Source organism: Physeter macrocephalus, chromosome 13 (genome assembly GCF_002837175.3).
Source record: "Physeter macrocephalus isolate SW-GA chromosome 13, ASM283717v5, whole genome shotgun sequence".
NCBI classification, from domain to species: Eukaryota; Metazoa; Chordata; class Mammalia; order Artiodactyla; family Physeteridae; genus Physeter; species Physeter macrocephalus.
In genome coordinates this window covers 5,240,369-5,255,457 of record NC_041226.1, presented here as the reverse complement: position 1 = coordinate 5,255,457, position 15,089 = coordinate 5,240,369, and the positions used below count along the sequence as shown (strand labels likewise).

General features: G+C 51.4%; 1 protein-coding gene across 1 annotated transcript in view; it reads right to left on the bottom strand.

The window, feature by feature from the left end:
• GTF3A (general transcription factor IIIA) overlaps positions 1-13,012 on the bottom strand; it is a 16,514-nt gene extending 3,502 nt beyond the window's left edge. Inside the window, exons 1-6 of the mRNA XM_007112033.4 lie at positions 12,917-13,012; positions 7,933-8,205; positions 5,659-5,759; positions 2,678-2,774; positions 2,220-2,308; positions 1,158-1,231 (exon numbers count right to left, since the gene is read on the bottom strand). Coding sequence (XP_007112095.2) covers positions 1,158-1,231; positions 2,220-2,308; positions 2,678-2,774; positions 5,659-5,759; positions 7,933-8,205; positions 12,917-13,012 — 730 coding nt within the window. The remainder of the gene's footprint in view (positions 1-1,157; positions 1,232-2,219; positions 2,309-2,677; positions 2,775-5,658; positions 5,760-7,932; positions 8,206-12,916) is intronic.
• Between the last annotated feature and the right edge of the window lie 2,077 nt (positions 13,013-15,089).

Genomic DNA, 15,089 nt, shown 5'->3' with positions numbered 1-15,089 from the left:
AAGGACACTGTGCAAAGCACTAGAACTGGATTAGTCAGTGTAACAGTCAGCCTGAGCTTCACCCAATAAAATACCAGATAGAAACTAAAAGACTCAACTACTAGTCTCTTGTTTAAAAAAAAAAAAAAAAAAAAAAAAAAGTGACTTCCCTAGTGACGCAGTGGTTAAGAATCCGCCTGCCAATACAGGAGACACAAGTTCGAGCCCTGGTCCGGGAAGATCCACAGGCCACGGAACAACTAAGCCCGTGCGCCACAACTACTGAGCCTGCGCTCTAGAGCCCACGAGCTACAACTACTGAGCCCACATGCCACAACTACTGAAGCCCGCGCACCTGGGGCCTGTGCTCCCCAACAAGAGCAGCCACCGCAATGAGAGCCCCCGCTCGCCGCAATTAGAGAAAGCCTGGGCACAGCAATGAAGACCCAACGCAGCCAGAAAGAAAGAAAGAAAGAATTTTTTTAAAAAAGTCATATAAATTCTAAGCCTTGGGAAACTGGAATATGTATCAAAAACCCTTAATGGAAACAGAAGAGATTCAAGCTGTTGGCTTAATCAAGTCTTTCTGAAAAAAGTTACAATCTGATTACTCCAAAAACCTCCAACTATAATCCAAGTTCTTTGAATGCCAACAAGGAAAGAGAAGAGGCTAAAAGCAGCTCGGGCTTCCCTGGTGGCGCAGTGGTTGAGAGCAGAGGACACGGGTTCGTGCCCCGGTCCGGGAAGATCCCACATGCCGCGGAGCAGCTGGGCCCGTGAGCCGTGGCCGCCGAGCCTGCGCGTCCGGAACCTGTACTCCGCAACGGGAGAGGCCACAGCAGTAAGAGGCCCGCGTACCGCAAAAACAAAAACAAAAACAGGAAGCAGCTGAAGCAGCAAAGGCACGGCTGGAGTCCCAACCCTTTCACAGGAAGAAGCGTAAGCAGGCACGGCTGTAAACAATAAACGTTAACTCTCAACAGCAACAACAGGGAGTGGGAGGGCAGACGCAATACCCAGCGCCCCTTTGGCCAAGAGCATAAAACCTGAGCAAGCAGATGGAGCCCCTGCCCACGCAGTTTCAGCTTCTCAGGCTGACCACAGACTCGAGCAGTCGGAGAATTAAACGAACACGCTCTACTGCTGGTGTGCCCGTCAGAGCGGGCACCAGTACGTACCCTCGTGGACCTTCCCGTGTCGCTTCAGACTGCTGGGGGAAGCAAAGCGTTTTCCACATCCTTCGTGGGTGCACCTGGGTCAACAACACACGAGCGTTAGCTGATCCATTTTCAGACAGAACTGTACTTAAACAGTATGTCGTCCTCATCTTGCCAAAGTCTCCTCTTCCCACAACCAAACCAGTCATAAAAACGGGATTTCAAATTCAGACCTAGTTGTAGGTGAAATGCAAGTTACTTCACCAGCCTTGGGCAGAACAAACGGAGAGAAAAAAGTCATTACTTTTTTTTTTTTTTGCTTATGTGATCAAATTAAACAGTTTTCATTTTTATACCTCTGAAAATATACCCTGTTTTCACGGCAACAGAAAGATGGCCCGGGTAAACACCTAAGCCATCCTGAGTCATTTCTGTCTAGTTTTTCTAATGATGTTGCCATGGGATGGTGTGAAAAGAAAACACAGCAGCAGATGCATGGCCTCTGGGGGCCCCTTCTGCGCTCAGGCCACCAGCGGCACAGGAAGAGGCGGCAAAGCTGCAAGCAGGGACAGGCGCTGTCACGGCAACAAGTCCCAGGCAGGGGACAGCCCAGCCACGCACAGCACCAGCCAGGGCTCGCAGGACAGCCGTCAGCAGGTGCCCTTTGCAGGTGTCTTCCAGTGCGTCCAGTCACCTCTTCCTGTTCCTCCTGAAACCCTCTCTGATGCAGGCTAAGCCCAGATACCTTTGTTCTACGGGAAAGAAATACTTAGCACGTTCATAAGGACACTTCACACCATTGAACAGGCTCTATTTGAATAGTTAAGACCTCAGCCTTCCCTTCAAGCTTAACCACAATTGTACTAATTTCACAAATTATTCTGAAACACATTAAATCTTTCTTTTAGAGAAACAAAAGCACAAACTTTTGAAATGCCCCAATACATAAATGGGCACACACTGTACAACTTAACAGGAAAATGTTGATTAAGAAACTGTTTCTGAGCATTGGTATGCAACCTATGCATTTACTCTTATCCCCACCCGAACTTTAAGAGGTTTTCACCCACGTAAAGTACCTACTCGAACAGCGGTTCGTTGGTGTGCTGGCACTGATGGATTTTCAGCTGCTGATGCTTCTTAAAGGTCTTCTTACAACCTTCGAAACTGCACTGTTTAAGTAAAGGTTAGTCAGTCTCAAAACAAAACAAGGACAGTTCATAACAGAATCCTCTCAAGATAAAAATATCGCAGAAATTACATACTTGCTACTTTCACCCATTTAGTTACTATAAAATTCAAGAAGCTTTGAAGAGTAACACATATGAAACAGCAAAAACGTTTCATTTGGGGTAGCCTACCAACAATATACCTTAATTAGCAAAAAAGTTTGCTTTCAAAATAAACCATTATTATGACAGCTAGTGTCAAACTAAATTCAGATATTTGACCGACAAAATTTGGTTGATGAAAATTTTAGACACACAGGCGATAAACATAAAAAAGTCAGAATTTGAGCATATAAAATCATTCATACTTACTACATATTGTTTTTGCTGGTTTTCATGTTTGCGTTCAAAATGTTTCTTCAAGTTTGATTTTGTGCTGAATTTCTGATCACAGCCACTAGCTGTACAACTGTTAGGAAATTGCATAAACCAAAATATTAACAAACCAAGGGAAGAGAAATTTTAAGACGTGTACATCCTCCCACTTTATAAAAGCTAATCATTCCACAGTATAATAAAAAAGTCTTTAACAAATTCCAAAGTGTTAAGCCACAGCACATAACGCCTCTCAATTTGACATGATTATATGTAACGAGAGATGCATTTTCTTGTTAGGCTTCTGAAGTTCAGCACAGTGCGGCAGGCACTGTACAGCGGGCAGAGGGGAGATGAAAAGCACTAGCACCAAAAGCCTAACTGCTTAGACCTAAATCATGCTTAAGTTAAATTGTTCTCAGTTTAGCATCTGATAACTTTAATTTTGCTTGAAACGTCTCTACAAACTACATTTCCAAAAAGACCTCAAACAAACAAAACAAACAAACCGGTTTCAGCTTATTATTAGAGGTAAAAAACAGATGTTAACAGAAGCATAAACCATTAGGCCCTGTGACACAGTAGTTCCCCTTAATGAGTGTTTCTACATCTTGACCTCGAATTATCTAAATTCTTTGTGATTTTTAACATGTGCTCTTTTTGTGATGAGTTTTCACAAGCCGGATGGATGAAGCAGGACTTCCTTTACAAGCCCTCATCTTACCCATCATTCACCGATAAACCCCGAATAACGCTCCTATCAGGCACCACGCCACCCACAGGGACAGGCAGAAAAAGGTGGAGACCGACAGTGCAGAGTGACAGCGGGAGAGATGCCCGAGGCCGCTGGAGGGACACGAGACGGCTGCTGTGGCAGAGACCACCCACCCCAGTTCCAACACACACTGTTTCTGACCTCAGGAACAAAATGCTGACTCTCAGCTGGGTTCACAGCCAACAGAAACAGAGCTTCTTCCAGCCTCCCTTGTAATGAGGCGTGGTCCCACAGCTAAGCTCTGGCCCATCCCGCTCAGCTCCCGCCAGGTGTCTAAAAAGGGGGCACACCTCTTTTGCCCCTCCCTCCATCCCGGTGGCAGGAATGCTTATGTGACAGCTGGAGCTCCGACAGCCATCTTGGACCATGAGGACTGCAGAGGAAGTTAGGAGGAGCCCCTATCCACCTGGGCCTTTCTGCATCTTAGTTATGCAAGAGAAACAGAGACCATCCTGCTTAAGCCTCTACTGGGCTGAGTTTTCCGTCACTCTTGACTTCAATCCTGACGCAGACATCTAACCCAACACCACCGTGGGGCAGGACAGGGCCAGGAAAGTCCTGCCAGGAACCAAACAGCAGAGGCAGGGGGCATGAGACCCCCTGGCAAAGTTGGGGCTGGGAGTGCTGCTGGCCAGTTAAGCAGAGCTGGACCACCACTTCCTGTCAGAGTCCAGCAAATGGGGCAAGACCACGGAAGTACCCAGGTACAAAGGTCATTACCTAAGTAGTGCCCAAAACCACTGCCCAGTTTTAGGAAGGGAAGCAGTCTGGAGAGCGATGTGAGAGAGGGCCGGGGAAGCAGCCTTCGAGTGAGGCGTGCAGGCCAGCGCCCGAACCGAGACACCGGCAGCTGGGAGAGGGGAGAGGCCCCGAGGGGTAAGGACAGCCCCTGCAGACCTCCTGCTGTGGAGGACGGGAGGGAAGGACGAGGAGTCCTGCGGGTCAGCAAGCAGGCGGTGATGCCGCCCGACAAGAAGGGACCAAAGACAAAGCTTGTGGACCGTCAGGGACCCGGGCCCCATGGAACCAGGGAGACAGCCAAATAACGCCGCCCAGCAAGCAGCTGGACTTAGAGAGGGATCTGGGCTGGAGAGCAAGCCGGAAGAGACACTGCAGTCGTCCTGCTCCAGCAGGAGGAGCCCTCGCCGTTCTCTCCGACCCGCGCATCCGTATCCAGCCCCCTTTTTATTTAAGACTTAGTTTTTTAAATGGTATACAGTCACTTAGCTCAGAAACCAAACGCGTGGAAAGGGACACAGCTGCACGGTTCCTTCCACCCCTGCCCCTACCAACCCAGGACTCCCACCACTCCCAAGACAGGCAACAATGTTCTTTAGTTTTGCTATGTAGCTTTTAGGACTTCTTTATACAAACAGAAGCAAATATAAATAGAGGACTTCCTGTCTACCTCCCCTGCTCTTTTTTACACAAACAGGTAGCCCAAAATACACCCTCTTCCGAACCTTGGTTTTTCAACTAATAAGCCCCAGAGATTTTCTTACAGTTTCACAGGGACACCTGCATTCCTTTCTCCCACTGTACAGTATTCCACGGTGTGGATATACTTTAACTGGTCCTTCCTGCTGAGCAGGCGGGCTGCCTCCATCTGTGACTTAACAAGCCCTCCAGGGGATTCTGATGGACCCCAAATTCGAGATCCACTGCTTTAAAGTAGCTCATTTAAAAGAAAAGCAGTAATATCTACCTTTTCAGAGATAATGAGCAACTCCATCGGAGAAGAATGAAATTAACACTGGCATGGCAGAGAAGTGGGGGCTTAATTGAAAGAAAGAGAAGATAAACTGTTAAAGCTCTACTTCCCCGCGCATATGCCTCTCATCCCAGCCGCTGATTGGTTCGTAAAGACCCTGACGATGCAGAGCCCAGAATCTGCCAGGGAACCATTTTCCATCTGGTCTGAACTTTTCGAGGTTGATTTCCCATTTAGGATATACTTTAAAGGGAGACGAGAGGATGCAAACTCAAGACAACTTCCGACGAAGGCATCCCGGAAGTTCTCACACGCAATGACCCACAAGGACGCAATGACCCACAAGGCCCCGACGCTCTTCACACATTCCAAACCCTGTCTCAGGAGATGCAGGTGAGAGCAGCTCCGCTTTCTTCACCTCGAAGGTCATCAGCCAATTTTCTGTGCCAAACACCACCCACTTCAGAGGCCTGAAGACAGTTCTCTACTTACACAAAGGGCTTTTCTCCGGTGTGAACCAGGGCGTGGCGGCTGAGGTGCCATTCCCTAACGAAGGCCTTGCTGCACCCGTCACGGTCACAAACAAACGGTCTCTAGAAGGAAGGCGACAAAAAGCACGTCAATCCTGCCTGCGTCAGTGGCTCTGGTGTTACTTCAAGCCCTAAACTATCTGATGGGCAAAGCCGTGGACTCTGTCTGTAGAGGTGGTTTCCCCCCGGTAAGTGCTGAGCACCTGCTACGGGAGGCCAGGCAAGGATCTCCCGCCTGGGGTTACACGACAACCGAAATGCCGCAGCTGCTCACAAAGCTGGTGCGGCAGGTTCTGTTCTAGGAACACCATGTGAAACCAGCGGGCAGCCGTCACAGTGCTCGTACAGCATTGTGAACCGGCTCCTAACCTGCCCCAGGCTTCAGCAGCGACCCCTTAAAGACTTCCTGCCGGCTCTCAGCGCGGCCTGCGTGCACTGATCCTCTCCTCCCGCACAGCACCTCCGCATCCATTCAGAGCCCGGGGCAGGCGGCCTCTCTGGAGAAGCCCACTGTCTGCTCACAGAACTCCTGGCACGGCTACAGAAGAGTGTGTCACATCCGAGACAGCTCACAGGTGCCCGGACACACACAGCTCACGGCCCGAAGTGCAACCACCACGTGGGACCCAGCAGTTGGGAGGAAGGGCCTCCGCTCTGAACCCATAGGAAAAGCCAAAACATATCCCCCGTATAACCAGTTCTGTGCACTTAACTATGGAAAACATGCCCCAGAACAGTCCAGGAAGGAGGTACCAAGGCCTCAAAGGACGCTACTGGTAGCAAAGCAGGTGGACAGGAAGACAAGAGCCGCGTTACCAGGGCAGGTGCACAGAACTCTGCACAGCCCGTCATGGAGGACGTTCGAAAAATATCTGTCAAATCAATGTGAGATTTGGGATGACAAGACTCCAAGTTTTCTAGCCTGTGTGAAGGAAGCTGGGAGTGCCAATATCCTAAATACAGCCCACGAGTCTGAAAGGAAACGTAAGGTCTCATCTGGAATCCTGGTAACAGGGCCCAGAATTTAGGGGGGTTGAACGGGCGAAGCATAAAGCATGTCATGAAGGAAGCCCGTCACAGGGTGAGAAGAAGCCAAGGGAGTGGGGCAGGTGGAGAAACTTGAGGGCGGGAGAGGAGCCAGGGGAACGGGTCAGCGAGCGGGACAAGGTCCGGGGAGGGAATGGTCAGCCTTCAAATGCTGCAGGGTAAGGGGGACAGGCAGCGTGAGGTCACACGGAGGGCTGACCTGTAAGTCAGGAAAGTGCTCGGAGTGGAGGCAGGAGCCGCAGCACCCTGGTTAAGGGCCTTCAGCTGACGCCCTGAGAAGCCAGACTCCGCAAATCCCGGGAAACTCGGCCAATTCCTAGGCCTCCATGAGCCGCCCTTTGCTCACCTGTCACCTTCCAAAGGCTTCCTACTGCGCTCAAAACAAAACGCAGGCTCTAAACCCATTTGCACCCTGGCCTACAAATGACCCTCCAGGCGTGCCCCTCAGGCTCCCCTTGAATGGTTCCCCCACCCAATCACATTGGCCGGCGTCCACCCCCAGGACCACACGCTCCTCTGGCAGTTCTCTCTGCCCGGGCTGCTTCTCCCTCCAATGTCTGCAGGGCTGAGAACATTCCTTCTCATTCAGGTCGAGAGAGAGGCCTCTCCGGACCACCCTCCTGCAGCCCTCTCTTCACTGCGTCGCACTCCTACTTATTCCGCTGTCCTCCCGCTTAAAGCATAAGGTCCGTGACGGCAGAAACCTTGCCTGTCGTATCGGCTGCTCTCCGGGCCAGGACGGTACTCAACTATGAATGAACGAACACATGCTGCTTGCAAACCTCCAGTACTCTAAAGTTCTCCTCCATTCTGGTCCCAGGAGGCGAGGCCTTTTAAGGCAGGTTGGGGGTGGGTGTGGGAGGGAGTATTCCAACCTTGCAAATATCTACACGTTATGGGGACGTGGCGACTGGCCACCACTCAAGCTCAAAAAAGGGGAAAGTGTTGCTTAGTGAGCCTTGAGCCCACGGCAAGGATATCTCGGTCCTAGAACTCCCTGTCTACCTCCCCAGTCCTTCCCTGCCCTAAGGCATGGCTGGTTCGCCTGTGCGGTCCCGGGGGCCAAAGCTGAACGCGTCTGCACACGGACGCGCGGGACCCTCGGGCAGCGCCCACCTGGCGCGCACCGCACCACTACTCCCTGGCCTGGACGCCACGCCCCCCGCGGCCACGCCTTCGGCCTCGTTACCTCCCCCGTGTGCTTGCACAGGTGCGCGTCTAGTTTCCAGGCCTTGTTGTAATAGGCGCTGCAGTCCGGGAAGGAGCAGATGAACCTCTGAGGGGGCGCCGGGGGCGACGGGGCTAGGCTCTCGCCGGCCGCGACGAACGCGTCGGCGATGGTCAGGGACGACACCGCCTCGGCGACAGAGGCCGGCGGCTCCAGGGTGCCCGGGGTCAGGCACTCGGCCACGTGCTGAGCCACGTGCCGCGAACCGAGGCCGACCGACCGCTCCGGGAGATCCTACGCGCGCGGTCCGACCACACTTCCGGTAGCGCGGCCCCGGCGGGGCGGGGCTGGAGCGCCGGCGCAGTCGCGCATGCTCCGAGAAGCCGCTCGCCGGCCCGCGTTCGCGCATGCTCTGAGAGGCTCCTCGCCGGCCCCCGCCCCTCCCGCCCTGGGGCAGGAGCGGAAGCGAGGAAAGAGTGGCCGGGCCCTCATCCTCCCCGCCAGCAAAAGGTGTCCGCGAGTCGCAGGCCTTGTGATGGACCCCAAGGAGACTGTTAAATGTGTTCCCATCCGCCACCACCCTTTTCAAAGTACTACCCTTGCATGACCTAAACTATCCAGTTCTTACTACATTCTGGGTTTGTCGTCTTTATGGATTCATTTCCTGCAGGCTCTCTACATGCTCCCTCTGCAAGCCCCCTGGCAGTGCATCCTAAACTTGCTTAAAATCACGTGGAGACCTATTAAAACTTCCAAGCCCAGAGCATATACCGGACCAATTAAATCACAATTTCTGTCGGTGGGAAACAGGAGTCCATAGTCTGGAAATTCCCCAGGTGATTCCAACGTTCAGACGAGTTTGGGGACCGTTGCCCTGAGGCCTTGCTGCTCAGAGTGTGGTCTTCGGGTCAGCAACATCGTTCGTTAGGAACCGCAACCTCGGACCTGCGTGAATCGGAGAGGTCTCTGGGTGATCTGACACTCACTGGAATTTGAGAAGCACTGTTCAGAGCCTTGAATGGTATGGGTATCTTTGTTTATGGGGACCACATGTTTAAAGGACATCCTTGGATGAGGATAACAATGACAGGATGGTCTGATGTTCCCCCAGGTGTGTACTTTTCACAGACTGCATCACTCTGAATCATTTGGCAAGCCCTTGTCTGACGGTGATGAGCAGTGCCTGCAAAGAAGTGCAGTTCTGAAAACCAACCAGGACTCCCACGAGGAAAATGGCCTGTCTCGTCGGGTGTCAGGGGGACTGGGAGAGGAAGTCTGGGACGCGCATACGCATGCTGCTTTTCTCCTTTGCTGGTCCAACCCCTCTTCAGGGGACAAGTCCGCAGACGTCCCTCCTACAACTCTGCACATCTTAAATGGTTTCCCTGGTGCCGTTCTGGCTACCTCCTCCGCATTCCGCTCTCCCCCGGCCGTGGCGGGGTTGCGTGGTGACCCTCGTCCTCTTCAGCCCTTCTCTTGGCCTCCTGACGCACACCGCGCTCCGTGCCTCTGCTCCTGCCTTCCCAACTTCTCGCATCTCCTTAACCAACGGCTCTCCACACCTTCTTCTCGGTACCCACGTCTTCGTGCTCAGCCCCCTGATGTGAGGTATTGCAGCGGGGAGCACCGACTTTGAAGTCTAAGTCTGCATTTATTACCTGCAGGACTTTGGATAAGGTTCTTTGAATCTCTTTTCTTACCTTTAAACTGGACCATTGGAGTCATTCTTGGAGTGAATGAGATTGTATTAACCGATAGTTCCATTCATTATGTGCCACTCCCTGAGCCAAGCACATTTACCAGCAACTCTTAGTTCTCCCAACAACTCTGCATGTAAAGAAGCTGATACAAGGCTTCCCTGGTGGCGCAGTGGTTAAGAATCTGAGTGCCAATTCAGGGGACACAGTTTCGATCCCTGGCCTGGGAGGATCCCACATGCCACAGAGCAACTAAGCCTGTGTGCCACAACTACTGAGCCTGCGCTCTAGAGCCTGCAAGCCACAACTACTGAGCCCACTGAGCCTGCGCTCTAGAGCCTGCAAGTCACAACTACGGAGCCCGCCAGCCACAACTACTGAAGCCCGCGCACCTAGACCCCGTGTTCTGCAACAAGAGAAGCCACGACAATGAGAAGCCCGCACACAGCAACAAAGACCCTACACAGCCAAAAATAAAAACAAATAAATAAATAAATAAAATTTTAAATGAGAAGCCCGCACACAGCAACAAAGACCCTACACAGCCAAAAATAAAAATAAATAAATAAATAAATAAAATTTTAAAAAAAGAAGTGAGCACTAACTCTGGTGTTAGTAATTTTAAAAGAAGCGGATACAATCCAGGCCGTGCCTTTTCTTTCTTTTTCTTTCTTTCCTATGAACTGATCCATCATCCACCTCTATCCTCTCTGCAGTTTACTCTTCAATGTGTTTTCAACATCCCACATTTCTAAATGAGTGGATTTTTTTTTTTTACTAAAGTAAAAAACATCAAGCAGTCACCTCCAACTCAACATTATTTGCAAGTGAAACAATCTTACCATCTCCACCTGGTTACACCTCCCTCCCTCCCGCTTGCTCCCTGCCTTTCTTGCCATTGGCAGTGTGACCCTGTCTGCCACTCACGAAAATGTAGAACAGTGGTTCTCACCCTGGCAGCACGCTGGAGTCACCAGGAGCTTCTGAAAAGGATGTCTCTTGGGCCCCACCCGCACCAGTGCAATCAGCCCCTGTCCCTCCTCCTTCCTCCCCCCATCCCTGGCCTGGCCGACTTGCGCCCCTGCCTGTCCATTCCCTCCCACCTGCTGCCCAGCTCTGCTTTGCTCTGAGCCTGGATACCTGAAACAGCCTCTCAACCGCTTTCCTACCTTAACACTCTCCTGCCTCTAATCTCTCCGTAAAACACCTGAGACTTTCTAGGTTTAAGTTTGCAAGACTGGCATTTGCAAAGCATTTTTATTCCTCTTAGCTATTATTCCTACAATTCAGGTAAAAGCACTCAGGTGGGAAATGGGGTCCCCGGGCTCAGGCCCCCTCCAGGCCCCGAATGGGCTTCGTAGTTTGGCAACCCAACTCTGAATCCTGGCTCTACCATTTACTATTTGGCCTCGAGAGAGTTATTTAATTCCTCTGAAGTGTGTGTTACCTGTACAATGGGGATAATGATATCTATGCCACAGTGTTGCTGGGAGACAATTAATTCATGTGAGGTGCTTAGCTCAGGGCTCAACATAGTAAGTAATCAAAAATTAGTAGCCTTTGGGGCTTCCCTGGTGGCGCAGTGGTTGCGCGTCCGCCTGCTGATACAGGGGAGCCGGGTTCGCGCCCCGGTCTGGGATGGTCCCGCGTGCCGCGGAGCGGCTGGGCCCGTGAGCCGTAGCCGCTGAGCCTGCGCGTCCGGAGCCTGTGCTCCGCAACGGGAGAGGCCACAGCAGAGGGAGGCCCGCATACCACCAAAAAAAAAAAAAAAAAAAAAAAAAAAAATTAGTAGCCTTTATTTTTTTCCCCACTTGCTGCTGGCTTATGCTTTCTATTCTTAGCCTTGACTTGTGGCTGGCAGGCTGCTATGACGGCTCCCAATGATCACTGCTTACTGTTATTCACATCCTTGTGTGACTAGCCCCCTCCTTGGGGTAGACTGGACCCTGTGAATTGTTTCTAACTAATAGCAAAAGGCAAAAGTGATGGGATGTGATTAGGTTACAAAACACTGGGACTTTCATCTTCCTAACAGACCTTCATTCCCTGCTGGGCTTGTGCGCTGTGACAAAACAGCAACCACGCTGGAGAAACCCACAGGGCAAAGAACTGAGGGTGGGCAATAGCCACCTAGGAACTGAGGCCCTCGGTCCAGCAGCCCTGGAGGAACTGAATCCTGCCGACGACCATGTGAGCTTAGAAACAGATCCTGCCCCAGCCAGACCTTGGGATGAGACCCTTACCCTGGCTGACTCCTTCACTGCAGCCTGGGAGAGACCCTGAAGCAGAGAACCTGGGTAAGCCATGCCCAGGTTCCTGACCTGCAGAAATTGTGAGATAAGAAGTGTGTGTTTCACGCCACTAAATTTGGGGGCTATTTGTCATGCAGCATAACTAACACATAGTTACATTACACAAAATAACTCTTGACCTGGTAGTCCTGAACTCACACAAGGAGAGGGCATCTGAACAAAGAGGGTTCTGACAGGAGGGGGACTCTGACCCAGCATCCAACCATCACACAAGTTTCTTCCTATCCAAAAATCACACAGTGTGACAAGAACGCATGTAGTTATGGTGATAACTGGACAAAATGGCTTGAATGTGGACTGCCCTTCAATATGTGGTCCCTTTAATCCCGATTTTATTCTTATCTTCTAATGTTTACTTCTCCCGGTTTGGTCCAGCACAGCCAAGGTGGTCAGCTCGGGCCACTGTCCTAGCAGATCAAGCAAAGCACCAGGACGTCATCCCCGAAACCCACCTTTAACTTGAAGCTCTGCTCCTTCTTTTATAGGCATGCCGTAGAAAGACTTGGATTCAGCGCCAATTGCCACTAACTACTTGAGTGTGACTTTGGGCAACTCTCCCCAACCTGCTTCGCCTGGTCTGTGACATAGAGGAGACCCTGCCCTGCCTTCCTCTCATGGTTGTTATGGGCCATATGGGAACTTGGCGAGTTAATTGACCTCTCTGAACCTCAGTTCTTCATCAGCCAATTGAGGACAATAGTACCTAATTCACAGATTGTGAGGATTAACAAGAAAACACACGTAAGACACCTCTGCCAACCGTGAAGTGCTAGCCATCTGTAAACTGTTACTGACACTAGGTTCTCAAATATTGGCTCAAACAAAAAGTGAATGAGCCAAGGTCAGCCCAAGGATGGCCAAGGTAGGATTGAGCAAGAGAGATTCCACCCCTCGGCCACATCCTCAGTATAGCCCGTCTCCCCCATCCCTCAGGGAGCCTCCGGGGTCACTGATCATCTAACCAGTCAGGAGAGGTCCCCCAGGCATCACCTGTACCTTTGTCCTTGCTCCTCTGTCAGCAGAGTCCTCGCCCTCTTGCAGCATCTGTTCTTGGACCACCTCCCACCCCGCCACGACCTCCCCTGGAACCATCAGTGGACAGTGGGCGACGCGGGACACCTCCCTTCTTGGTTGTCCGCTCACCATGCAGTTCCAGCCTGGCTTCTCCAATTAGCCCTCCTCTCGCTTCAGTCTGATCATCGAATTTTCCTGCAGCTGTAATTGCCCCACCAGGGTACCGCCACGGGCCTGTGCTTAATCACTCCCACCCACTTCAAACCCATCTGAGCCGGGAGCAGCCAGATTCCATCTAGTAAGCGAGACCTAATTGCTCTCTGATTACCCACAGGGTCAGGTGCTTGGATGCTGACAGTTTCCATCCACAGCCCGAGCAAGATTTTTGCGTTTGATAATTTCCTCCATCAGCTTTTTTCACCGAGCCCCCAGAGACGCCCCCGGCAGAGCTGAGCGGGAGTCCTCGCCCCATTTATGGATGGCTGCTTGGTTTACCTTAGGGGTGGAATCCATCCATCTCCCTTTCCTGCCTCATCTCTGTCCAGTCCACCATCATCTCACCTGATCTCCAGGTGCATCCTGCAGCCAGGGTCCCGCTCTCCCGTCCTTTCTCCACACGACTGCTAAGGGATCCTTCCCAAATGCCAGGGATTTCAGTGGTGTCCTAGAGCCTTTAGGATAAAGCCCCGACTCCTTACTGTACCCCGCTCGGCCTCAATTCGCACCCCTCCCGCTCGGTCCAAGCCCCACTCCCGCGGGGTCCAACCCCGCTGAGCTTCCTTCATTACTCACACCTGCCCATCACCCACTTCCCCGCATACTCTCCTCTCAGTTCTGTATCACTCTCTCTTCTCCATGGAGCCTATAGATTTCCCAACACCGCTATGAAAAAATAGGAACCATCTCTTTTCAGATAGAGGGTTGTGTGGGGAGAGGATGGGAAAGGCAGGGGTCTCCTGGCTCCTTGCGGTGTCTGGGGCCGTGTTTCAGAACCTGCAGAATGTATCCTGGAAAACCACGGCTCTAATGTCTGTGATGATACAAACTTGCCCCGGAACCTTAAAAGGACCTCTATTAATAGTCACTTACCTGTGGAGAAGAGAAATTATCTGGTCTCAAGTATTAGTCTTCTAGAAATAGGAATTTGAGCGCATGTTGAAACAGCTGCTGCCTCTCCTGTGTAGCTCCCTGCCCCTATATAAAAGGAGGAAATGCCTTCATCTATTGGCAGCTGCGGAGGAATGAAACGGTTCTGTTCCATTTTTCTCTTTTCCAGGCCTTTTGTCATTCTTTTACCCAGTGGATATGGGGATATATGTGTAGCTGATTCACTTTGTTATAAAGCAGAAACTAACAAACCATTGTAAAGCAATTATACTCCAATAAAGATGTTAAAAAAAAACTGGTTTATATGGGTACTTCCTCTACCAAATGTAGAAAAAACATATACTCCACTGTACACCAAAAGCTCTTCCTTTGTCACCCTTAGAGCCCATCATTACAACTGGGGGGAAGGGGCGTCATCCCCGGGGTCCTCTCCTCCGAAAATACCCACACACATCTCAGCAGACAGATACTGCATACAATCTAATGGAGGGTGGACTCAGCTTAAGAATTCCTGCTCCAGGGGGTGAGTACAAAAAGATTTTTCAAAAGTAACACTTGGGGCAGCTGAGACTAATGGAGCTGGCATGCTGGTTGGAATTTTCGATCTTCTGGTTGCTTTCTGTGGTACGATTTCAAGTCTGAGGTTTGTGACTGTTCCCAGTGGGGCTTGTCTCCAGTGCAGCGGCTCCTCCAGAACCCAAAGGGTGGGCGTCCAGGGAGAGGCAGTACTGTCTTCCAGAAGGGAGCGTGCTCTTCCCTGGGACGGTTTGTGACAACGCATTTCGTCCACAAGCAAGGGGCTGACGTCCTTGCCTCCCCCCAGAGTCCTGACATTTGTGATGCTCTCAGCGATGGCACAGAACGACAAGGCGGGCAGACCTGCATGTAATGGCTCAAGGTTGGTTCCTGCAGCTGTTAATTGCGGCTCTCTGCGTGAGATGCTGGGCCAGCCCCACGTGGTGCTCAAGGAGCGCACCCCGGAGCCTCCGAGCCGACACCTCAAAGTCACCTGGGCCAGTGCCGGGTGAACGGTTAAAAGTGTTACAGT